At 41.7% G+C, this 12,056-nt stretch overlaps 1 protein-coding gene and 1 non-coding gene across 13 annotated transcripts in view; both read right to left on the bottom strand.

The window, feature by feature from the left end:
* GTDC1 (glycosyltransferase like domain containing 1) overlaps nucleotides 1–12,056 on the bottom strand; it is a 432,630-nt gene that overhangs the window by 68,265 nt on the left and 352,309 nt on the right. For 10 of the 12 annotated variants that reach the window (XM_066345235.1, XM_066345231.1, XM_066345226.1 and 7 more), the window contains one exon: nucleotides 3,869–4,201. The exons of the other annotated variants lie outside the window; for them this stretch is intronic. In XM_066345235.1, coding sequence (XP_066201332.1) covers nucleotides 3,869–4,201 — 333 coding nt within the window. The remainder of the gene's footprint in view (nucleotides 1–3,868; nucleotides 4,202–12,056) is intronic. 12 annotated transcript variants of the gene reach the window in all.
* Nucleotides 8,991–9,095, bottom strand: LOC136379208 (U6 spliceosomal RNA). The gene has a single exon (XR_010746703.1). It is a non-coding gene; the product is annotated as a U6 spliceosomal RNA (small nuclear RNA).

Here is a 12,056-nt window from a genome sequence, read left to right on the forward strand (position 1 = left end):
ATTTAAGGGCCTGTTCTCATGCACAGACATTCTAACAAAGATTTAAAGCCAGAATGTATCTTCCGGAAAATGTCACTTTTGATTTCGATACATATCCTAGCAAGCAGGCTCTACATTTGGTTGACTTAGTACGAGATATGTTAGAGGCTAACGCTATATTTTAGACCATTCATGATCCCAGCGTGGAACACAATGAGGTCAGCATCACTTCATTTTTCGAGTTGGTTAACACAACTGCATGATTTCATGGGCATATTTTTTATGATAAGAATGAGGGTTTTATTTTTGTTTTGTTAGGCAAGGTAATGACAGGCTGTAAGAATCCCGTTGCCCTCTCGAGTGTCCATTTCTCTTCTGTATTTACAGAAAAACAATCATTCATGCATTTGTCTGTTCTGAAATATTTTCTCTCTGGAAAACGTATGTGGCCAAGGCAAAAATGGAACAGACAGAAGAGCTTCCTGTGGACAATTCTAAAGAAAATCCAACTTTAAGCAGGTAGTTTAGTTTATAAAAGTGACAAGAACATGTGCAGCACAGGGTTATGGGGGAGGCTCAAACTCAGAGGCTGAATAACCAATACACCCACCCTGGGCATTTCTAGTAGAAGCCATGGTTTTCTTTATAACACAGCTCTCACTGACTGGTCAATTATATGATTTCTACCCATGCAATCAGAGGTCTAAATAAATGTGTACTTGTAACTGGGAATGCTTGATGAACACCGAACCAGAATCTTAATTTTCTAATTCATATTCACCAATTAAAAATAGACTGTATTTTTATGAGCAAATTTACATAAATCCGATGATAAAGCATCTACCACTAAAGGGTAGGAGTTCAGCTCACAACATTTGCATATATTCTCCTAAAGAAAATATAGGCGTTTGAGATTCTCATTGAAGAGTCTTGCTGCGTTGGAACTCTAATGGGCTTAGAACAGTAAATTTTGAAGAAACTGATTGCTATCCCTGTAGCTAGTAAATGTCTGCCTAGACCCAGTGGCATTTGAAAAAAGTGTTTTATCATAAAATTATCCCAGCAGAGTCCATTCTGCAAGATAACATCATCATCATCATCATCAGTACTCCATGCAGGACCCAACAGCTCTGGCACAATATTGCCAGTCATTTATCTGTTGTCAGCACAGGTTACACACTGTAATCCTTGACTGCCTCGGAATTAGAATGTCTTTGATGTCCCCACAAGAGTTTTTTGCCCGAAGGCTTTACCAATGCTCGGCGGCTCAGTGTTTATTCCTCGTAATCTTCCTCTCATCTCCAGGCTAGCAGTGACAGATGGTTATGGGCACACAATAGTATTAAGAGTTTGATATTTTTTTTTAATGCTGTGCTCTCTGTACAACAAATAGCTATCAGACGCGGGCCAGAGAGCTGACATGGCTCGCTTAGGTAATGGCAAACAAACAGCTCGGGCTGATGCTTTCTGTCATTTCCCCTCCTAACCCTGCTTGTTTTCATTGTATACTCTCAAAGGTAAACTATATTAACCTTATAGACTGTTATTAAAAAGATATATCTATATGAGCATAAAGTGCTTTTCTTTTCTCTTTTTCTTACTCTTTTGATTATGAAAGTAATACTGCTGACATATTGAACAAATATCGAATGTCAACATAAATTTTTAGTGTGTGATAATATCCCCCTTCATATAGCTGTGTGTCAGGCGGGAACCCGCGGATGATGCATAGCAGTAAATAACCCAAACAAAATTAGTTCTCTTGTCAGCTTCTACCTTGTATGTCCCCAGGCATCAGTAAAATTGACTGCACGCTAGATTTTCAAAATTAGCCCTAATGTTAGCTATGTGTCTGGCAACCTCCAAGTTTCCAATGTTCTACTATATTACCCGTAAGGATGAATGTGTTACTTTTATATTTTGGCATTTACTCTTGCTGATGCGGCTCTTTTCCCTCCTCTCCAAATTAAAAATAATTTAGCTTTAACAATAAGAATGTGCACAAACATAATGCTGCATCTCTTTAAGCAACTAACTTTAGGCAATTAAATTAAATTAAAGCAAAAATATACAAAGGAAGAGAGGGAATTATTCAATTTAATATTGTTAATTTTATTAACATAGCTCTGTCTTACTTCGTGCAATGTACTAGATAACATGTTTCTCACTCTTCCCTCATCTCAGGATGCTGCTTGGAGATAGGAGTCTAAAAATGATTTCATTTAGCATTTCTGCAAGAATCCAGAACCAAACTTTTTTTAACTGATTTTCCTGCAATACATATTACTTCAGAGACAACCAAAGGTTAGCAGAATAGAAGGAAAGGCTTTTCAGAAAGGAGTCAATGATGGCATCTATTTTACCTTAAAATAGGCTGATCTCATCCAGACCCACTGCATTTGAAAACAACATGAAAGAAATCCGAACGCTGCCACGTTCTACATTCTAAGTAAAACATGGTTTGAGACCCTGAGAAAGGCTACATTGGAAGTGTGAAGTCGAACAGACAAATCCAAAAACACATTCCACATCAACTTTCAATCTCTTGATGTTATGTTCCTACACTTAGAGTCAAAGAAAAAATCCCTTTAGGTACCAGATGCTGCAGATCAGCTGGGAGGGCTTCTAGAGTTTTAATGTGCTGGAAGTCAAATCCTCGGCAAAGGCGCTTTGCCCAGCCAGTGTGCGGTGCTTAGTACTTCACCTGTAAAAACAGTTGCTCTCAGAAAATCAAACCTAATGATCAGCCCAGCATCTCTACAATAAAGAGACCATAATCTGTGGGGAAGTGAACTCTAATCAGGTCACATGCAGATTAGACTAACTGGGAGGAATAAAAACTAGATTAAAATGTTCATGCCTAATACCAGAAGATTATCAGGACATTTTACCTCTTTAAATCCTAATTTATAGAAGCCAGGGTTAAGTTTCTGAGTTTATATTTGATGGTAATTATCAGTTTCATTTGATTTTTCTCAGTTTAGAAAAGATTCTCCCACAACACAGAGGCATTAGGGAAAGGGAAATAGTTTCCAATGTATTGAATACACATTATGACAAGGGAAATTAAAGCAGCCAGTTGAAATTGGTCAAATTACTATATACTGGGAATTGTTTTTGTTTTAACAGTAATACTGCTTTAGCAATGTGTGCATATGAAAGTTTTTAGTAACAGTGTATATAATATATATATAATGCATATAACATATAATTCATATATATAATACTATTGTTATACTATGAAACTTCTTGAGCAAAATTTGATTTCCTACAAGTGCCTTGCTACTTTTGTTAGTGGAGGAAATCACTACAAATAATTATCTGTAGGGCTCTGGCCAGTTGGCTCAGTGGTAGGGCATTGGCCTGGAGTGTGGAAGTCCTGGGCACACAGGAGAAATGACTATCTGCTTCTCCACCCCTCCCTTTTCCCCTTCTCTCTCTCTCTTCTCCTCCCACAGACATGGCTCGAACGGTTCGGTTCAAGTGACGAGTTGGCCCCAGGCACTGAAGATGGCTCCACAGCCTCTCCTCAGTGGCTAAAATAGCTTGGTTGCTGAGAAACAGAGCAGTGGCCCCAGATGGGCAGAGCATCGCCTGGTAGGGGATTGCCAGGTGGATCCCGGTTGGTGTGCATTCAGGAGTCTCACTGTTTCTCTGACTCTCACTTAATAATAATAATAATAAATAATTATCTGTAGTTCAAATTCAGTCGCAGTGTACAACTATTTCTATGAAGACACTGAGCATGGCACCACTTCAGTAGTGTGGAGACAGTACAATGATCTTTTTCTGAAGCTACAGCAACAACAAATTACTACGTCAATCACCAGAATACATCTTCAATCACCAGTTCCATAACTCTCACGAAATTGGTGTGTCTTAAACTTACCACCTGTGAGGCCAGACAATGTGCAGTGGTCTTTGTTGATCATCAGCTCCACTCAGAACATCAGATGGATTTTGTTTATTTTCTCCATGACGAGAGCTCGAATTATCTGACAAGTTGCATGATTTCAAGTGTGCCTCCTGCATAAATGAGCTACTCAGGTTTTCTTGTTGTGCGGCATCACAAGGTCCAGACTCTGTCTCAACGCTTTCTAATAAGTTCTCAGAACTTCCATGCTCCTGCTGGAAGGGGAGGGCCAGGGAGGGAGCAACACTGCTGTTCCCCTTAAGGCTGAGCATCTTCCATAAATGGGTTGTTTTATGCTTGGGCATGAATCTGTCACAAAAAGGAAATGCAATACTCTTTCAGTGAAGATTCTACTTAAAATTTATCCTGTACCTTTACCTTTCTTTAAGGACATGACAATGATGCATAAAACTGAGAAAAAAAATAAAGATATAACAAAAATTCTAGAAAGAGAGCAAAAGTAGCAGCCCTCAAGAGAAAGTTCAAAAGTTTTGCCTGAGCAGGCAGTGGCGCGGTAGATAGAGCATCAGCCTGGGACACTGAGGACCCAGTCGGAACCCTGAGATTGCTGGCTTGAGAATGGGCTCATCTGGCTTGAGCATGCGCTCACCAGCTTGAGTGCCCACACTTGAGTGTACCAGCTTTAGCGTGGGTTCATAGACATGATCCTGTGGTCATTGGCTTGAGCCCAAAAGTCACTGGTTTGAAGGTCAAGGTCGCTGGCTTGAGTACGGGCTATCTAGCTTGCATGGGGTCAGTGGCTTGAAGCTTAAGGTTGCTGGCTTGAGCAAGGGGTCACTGGTTCAGCTAGAGCCCCCTCTCCACCAGTCAGGGCACATATGAGAAAGCAATCACTGAACAATTAAGGTGTCGCAACAAAGAATTGATGCTTCTCATCTCTCTCCCTTCTTGTCTGTCCCTCTCTCCTTGCTTAAAAAATATAAAGAGAGAGAGAAAGAGAGAGAGAGAGAGAGTTCAAAAGGACCGTATTGTCTGAATAGTTCCCCAAGAATGTCTGTGGTAATAAAACCTGCATATAAAGAATAAGAGTAGCGTAGTGGTTTATCACCCTTCACTCATCTTTCTGGAGTCACCACATGCCCTAGGGCTTATTTTCAAGCTTTAGTTCATTACCCTATAAAAATGCTCGAAACTTCCTTGATTAGCATTGGGCATTTCTATTCATACGACTTTTCAGTATTCCTGGGCATCTGAACACATTTTTCATTAAGTGTCCTTACTAACATTTTTGTGAAGTATATTTTATATTACAAGCTGTAGAGCATTAACATAAAATGAAATCGAGTTCAGCACCTGCTGGGGAGCAAACCAGTAGTGCTTAGAAAAGACAGAATGGAGGGGGTATGAACAACCAACTAACCGAGGGCAGAATACAGAATATGACGGATGGACACTAATTTTTAAAACTGAGAGCTGGAGATTACTTCTGACTTAGGGATCAGTAAGGCCATAATGAAAGTTTTAGTTGGAGAATTTTAAAAGGCAGAGAGGGGCAATTCTGGACTGAGGGAACAGCGAGATCTAAGGGCAGGGGTGAGAGACCATGAAGTCTTCAGGAAATGACAGGGAGCCCGAAGGCCTGGGGCTGGGTGCGGGATCTGGAGTCTAGAGAGGCATGCTGGGCCTGGCAACAGTGCCTCCGAGTCCCCGACCCATGCAGAAACTCGGCCCGTCCTTGAGTTGCTGAGTCAGTGAAGAAATGGAGAAGGCACGCACTTGAGAGACAGATGAGGAGGAACCGGAAGGAGAGCAGCGGCCTATCTGGAAGAGGAGAAAGTGGACCCACCACAGCAATACCACACAAAGTAAATGAAGAGCCCCAAAAATGGGTAAAGGAAAAATCAAGAACCCTTAAAATGTGTAAAAAGGGTGTAAAGCACACCAGAAACAAGAAGGAGTTTTGGATTTGTTCTGTAGAAGATGACCGGCCCCTCCAAGGGCAGTAGCGACGGAGGGAGCGGGCAGAAGCCAGACGGCAGGCAGGGTGCCCACGGGCTGGCGGAGGGAGCGGGCAGAAGCCAGAGGGCAGGCAGGGTGCCCACGGGCTGGCGGAGAGAGCGGGCAGAAGCCAGCCGGCAGGCAGGGTGCCCACGGGCTGGCGGAGGGAGCGGGCAGAAGCCAGAGGGCAGGCAGGGTGCCCACGGGCTGGCGGAGAGAGCGGGCAGAAGCCAGCCGGCAGGCAGGGTGCCCACGGGCTGGCGGAGAGAGCGGGGGAGGACCGCTGGCGGGAAAGGCCAGCGGAGTTCTTTCTAATAGTGCACATGCGCACGAGGTACCCGCTCGAGGGCTCACCTGCGGAGACCTGCAAGAGAAGGGAGCAGGGTGTTGACGGAACAAAAATCTTATAAGATATAAGCAGAAAAGCAACAGAACAGCAGGATTTTTGGTGTGTGTGGGGAAACCAGGGCTTTAGAAAAAAGAAGAATTAAACCTAGTTTTCTAACAAAGCTGAGAGAAGGAGAGAAAAAGAGGTTAAAAAAAAGTTTCAGGTGGGAGGTGTGCAATATAAGGTGTGTCGTCAAAGCATTAAGCGAGGTCACCCATTTCAAGAGAGGTGGGTGCAGATGGCGATGGAGTTTAAGTGCTCTGAGGGATGGGAACTGGCACTGCCGCTTTCCAGGAAGAGGAGGGGAGAGGGTGTTCACCAGCTCTGAGAGCAGGAGAGGATGAACAACACTCAGGAATGGGGAGTCCCCTGTGAGCTGGAAACAAAGTCTGGATATATATTCTGTGTATATTCCAGAATCAAAAAGCTTATAGGGTTTCATAAAGCCTTTTGAGAAAAATCACCTGAATATATAAGGAGCCCCCCCCCCCCCCGCCAAGAAATAAATAGATAATTATATGTAGATAGAGAAAACTCAAAGAATGGTGCTAACCCCCTTGGTGTGCCCTAATAAAATAAATTAATTTGATTTACAATGGAAAAAAATTTGGGCATATGCAGATTACAGTTTCAGATCACAGGTCCAGAATATTTAAGGGAACTAACCAACTTTCCTGATACAAATTCAAAATACGGAGGACATTCAAAGGACCTGAAAATCAATTGGAAAATTCCCACTGATCAATGCAAAAAATAAAGAGTATAACAATATCTTCAACTTCTCCGAAACAAGTGGAACAGATAATGAAAGAAGGAACATCTGTACGTATCTGCAAATCCACAGCGAAGCAAGTGAGGTCGCCTATTAGTTTAAATCAGGTAAGGAATGCCATGGAAGCCTGTGAAGGATTTCAATAGTTATACACTTAGTGCAAGAGAATTCACAATTTTAAAAAATGATTGGCATTAAAACAACAAATCTTCATTTTAGAACACTATTTTGACCCATTTACTCATAAAATCCATTTCCATTGTCTAGCACGTGAACAAAATAGCAAATGTAAAGGGACAGGGAGGTTGGCTCAAGGCATCGTAAACAATGGGGCTGGGAAGGGAGGGAAATTCAGCTGTGGGCAGGGTGCTAGGCCTGCTTTTATCCAACACATTTCCTAAACGTTCTTCAGGATGAAGAGAATCCCACGTTAACACAGGCTGTGGAGGCCTGACTTGCCAGGTGGTGGTGAATAAAGACATGGAAAGATGTAGAATGTGAAAATGAACAGTAACCCAAAACTCAGCTTACTACCATTATGAAACTGAAAAAATAAAAATGAACGGGCATGCCAACGGGACACACGGAAAACACTGTGTAGTGTAGACTGTCTGGAGTTTGACGAGATGCTTCCTGCTCTGAGCAGGAAGCTGATAGGCCACTTTGTTACAGAGCAGGCTGCCCAGCCAAGGAAGGTACCAAGTCTGAGGGTCAGGATACTGTGCGAAGGCTGACTTCATCTGCGTCACCTGATAGCTGTATATGTTTGAAAATTAGAGAGTTCTTAGAAGAGCAATAATAATGATTAAGGCAATGGAAGAATTGATTTATGAGGACAGATTAAAGGAGCTCAATATGAATAGCTTGGCTAAGTGACAACTGGAGGGTACATAATAGGAGTCTCTGAGGAAGGAGAAGAATTATTTAGCCTGCTACAAGGGGGTATAACCAGGAGTAATGAGATGAAATTAAGAATAGGAAAATTTCAGCTGAATTTCAAGAAAAACTCCCTGATGGTATAATTTATTAGCTCATGGAATAAGTTCCCTATGAAAATGCTATAGCTGGGGAAAATAATAGGACCGGACAAATACCAATAAATAATATAGATAATATAATTCAGTATTTGAAAGAAGGTGCTTGCACGCTATGCCTCCCTTGTTTATAACTGCTTCTCATATTTTTAATAGTCTATTTATATGTAGTAATTGCTATCCAAAGAACTATTTAGGCAATTAGCTGAAGCTAAAAAGAAAATGTCTTTTAGGTGAGGGAAGTTAAAATCACCTTAGTTTTCATATACTCTGCAGCAGTAAGCCGAAATAATTTTTTACTACTTTGTTTTAGCAGAATTGGTCTGGAAGCTGCTGGACAAATGTATTAATGTTTCTAAAACAACAACAACAATAAAACAATTTTCACCTACCATTTAACAGAGTCCACTGATCCTCTGTGCCATGAAACTCCTATTTTTATAGACATGTTTAATATAAACAATTTGCCATAATAGAAATCAAAAAACTTTATTCCTGCTTTTCTAAATGTAGCTCTATGGTCAATTACTTCACATCAATACCAAGATCAAATAGGCATAATACTAACAAGCAGTTTGCTTAATAATAGTCACCACACTAATTAACCCATCCAGAACATTCTTAATCAGACGCTATTCGTAATGTACAGTTAAGAGAAGCTTGGCACATACTAAAAAAGAAAATACCTTACTGACGGGTGGGGGGAGCTGGCTTCTCTCTAGAGCTGGACAGAGTGTGCTGCCCGTGTTAAAGCAGGAAGGTGACTATGCGAATAGGCACGTGTCTGAACACTGCCTCTCCCCTGCTGGCTCCAGCGCTGACAGAGGTGCTAAGGAGAGGGGGAGGACGTGAGGGAAGGGGTGAGTGAGAGGGAAGTCAGAAGGAGACAGTGAGCTGCCCTTTGGAGCAGATGCCAAAATTACTATTTATTTAACAATCCCCCATTTTTTAATGGAACACTTCACTAATTTGCATATCATCCTTGCACAAGGGCCATGCTAATCTTCTCCGTATAGTTCCAATTTTAGCATATGCGCTGCTGAAGTGAGCAGCCATTTTTTGGTAAAGAAACACTGCTGCCCACCTTACTCATAGGACATCTGCCCTGTTTCAGAGCCTCTCAGCTCTATCGGAATCTGTTTTTACTTTCAGAAATATTCTGATTACGGTAATCACTTCCAATCTGTTAATAGCCAGGAGACCCAATCCCCAACTTTTCCCAACAATAGTAGGTCTGTGAAAAAGAAGGAGCCTACCCACCACTTACTCTCCTTTCAAATGCTCACCTTTCCTCACACGTCTGTCCCCCAGCAGGGCCCCAGAGACCCTGCCACAAAACCCCAGCATTCTGTTGGACAATCGTTGAAAACACAACTGGAATAAGTACTTTCTACAGTTAAGTGGATTGCTTCCCCAACCTCCGATCTCAACAAACCAACCTAGAGCTGAACCAATAGGAAGGGCCAAAGGCCTTATCAGATTAGTCAGAAAAAGACTAGATTTGAGAGAAGCATTATAGGCTGTTAAGACTGATGGCAAACCCAGGAAATGCTATAGGCACCTTCGTCATTTCCACTGCAGTAGAGAAGCCAGAGTCTATTGAGTAACCAGTAGGCAGGAGGATGGTGTTAAGACAAAGTAAATCAGGTAAATTAGGAGATTAATACTGGTTTATCTTTGTTGCAGAGCATATCATGGCTGAAATGTATGTTATAGTGGCATATATACTGCTCACAAAAATTAGGGGTATTTCAAAATGAACATGAAGTGATAAAAAAAGAGAAATATTTGATGTTTTTTTATTAAACAAGAACATCAGAAAAGCAAACAACTAGTCAAAGAAAGTTGTTTGATTATGCAAATGAGATGCAAAACCAACTTTTATTTCATTGGTGAAAATGCACTGTACAAAAGGCTGAAAGTACTGGAGTGTCTGCACGTTCCCTGATCCACTAATTTTGTAAGCAGTGTACTTCTTACAAATGTCTTTTTGATAGATTTCAATAGAAAGTACTTAATGTAGTGAATTCAATCTATAGAATTTCTTAAATAATAGGGTCAAGACAGAGATTACGAAAAGTCTTGCTTCTTAAATCAGATTTAGAAGACAATGTGCAAAAAAAAGATGCAGAGTATAATTGATCAAAGGTCACTCCAAATTTGACCAATGAAGGAGGATAGCATGAGCCATTAGAATAAGGAAACCGGCCTGTGGGTGGGTAAATAGGGAGAGCGGACCACCCCGCCACAGCTCGGGGCTGCGGCAGGGAGAGGACTGGGGTTGCTGTGTTGCATCCTTTCGGTGGGGGTTTTACCAGGAGCGTTTTGTGCAATGCTAGTGCCATGGGACACATGTAGGTATTGCACTAGAGAAGGTTTTATGAGAAAACAAGTTTGGAAAATGCTGGCTTAAACACATTAAACATTTCTCCACTACGGAGTTTGTTAAAGCACATGCTAGTGTGTACTATACACACATTCAACTCATTCATTCCTTTGTTCACTGATTAACTGTTTATTGAACACTTCTTATGTGATGGGGGCATTGTGTTTATTGTTTCCCAAACTTGAAACCTAATGGAACAAGGAATTCCCCACACCTCTACCCGAGGGGACCCAAGGAGGCACCTTAAGAATTACTACTCAGCGAAGGGTACTCTGGGAAACATGATGGAACATGACTGGGGACTCTGGCAGGCACGCAGCCACAGCCGGAGTATGCAAAGCATGGGGACCACATGAGTGGCGGCATCTTCCACAGCTCAGGGGCGGCAGGAGGAATGGGAAGCTCAGTCACACAAGGGAGGGATGGCACCCACACCAAAGGCCGTATACCAAGGCCACACATCAGCAGACAAAAGGAAGTTTGAAAGAAATCGGGAGAACCTGTAAAAAAAAAATGACAGAAGACAATACAGTTCAAGGCTAATATGGATGACAGCAGAAAAAAATCCCATTCTCTTTTATCACAGCAATTTCTGTGAATTCCTGGATAGAAACCACATTGAGAATTGAAGAGAAAGGAAATGGGAATCAAAGAAAAGTAACTTTTCCAAAACTGGGAAGACACATCCAGGCAGTTCAGTGATCTAAGTTCTTGGGTGATTTATAACAAAAACTATTCATTGTTTCCAAACAATGTGTTGGAAATTAATTACAAAATTAACATTTTCAGAATTTAGCCACACAGGCAAATATCCATGATAATTAAAAAATCATGCTAGCCCACATGTGTCCAATACATCATTTATATGGTAAGCAGATTTATATAAACCTATAAAGTTTAAAAGTAAAAATCTTGATCTAGTGTTCTCATGTGGACACAAACAGCCCCTCTACCTCTTACCATACTCTCTTCACTAAATAAAAGAATCACAAACGAAAAAAAAAAAGCCATCATAATTAAATTGAGATGTTTGGAGACCACAACGGTAAACAGAAAGACTTCTCAGTGGTTGGTTGTAGGATGGCTGCTCTTCTTTCCTGGGGATCGCTAAGGGCTAATATTCATAAAATAGATGGCACATGTCTAAGAAGGCTGTTTCAACAAGAAACTCCTAGCAGGACATTATCCAAACAAACTCGAATCCCAGATGAGTCAGTCACCATCCACCAGCACAAAGTGCACGTGCTTCAGAGAGCAGCCATCCAACACCACCGTGGCCGGGTGGGCTATGTCATTTCCATATTCAGCATTTGGTGCCTGAACGAAATTCCATCCCCCGTGCTGCAAACTTGAAAAGCCAACATGATATATTGATGGCAGTCTCTGAGAGGGTACTGAGCAAGACCGTCTTGCTTGGACTACAAAGAATCTGTTTGGTGACAAGATGGGAAAACAGGATGCACGGAAACTTGCTGCAGTAAAAATTAACAAGCAAACGCTATATAGATGCCCAAGACACGCATGCCCAAACTAAAAGTAACTTTGCGGTTAGCAAACTGGCCTCATTAGCCACGTCTGGTCCCAGGGATGACACACTCAGTGCAGACAGCATCTTCTCTGTCTGC

The sequence above is a fragment of the Saccopteryx leptura genome, chromosome 7 (assembly GCF_036850995.1).
Source record: "Saccopteryx leptura isolate mSacLep1 chromosome 7, mSacLep1_pri_phased_curated, whole genome shotgun sequence".
Classification (NCBI taxonomy): Eukaryota; Metazoa; Chordata; class Mammalia; order Chiroptera; family Emballonuridae; genus Saccopteryx; species Saccopteryx leptura.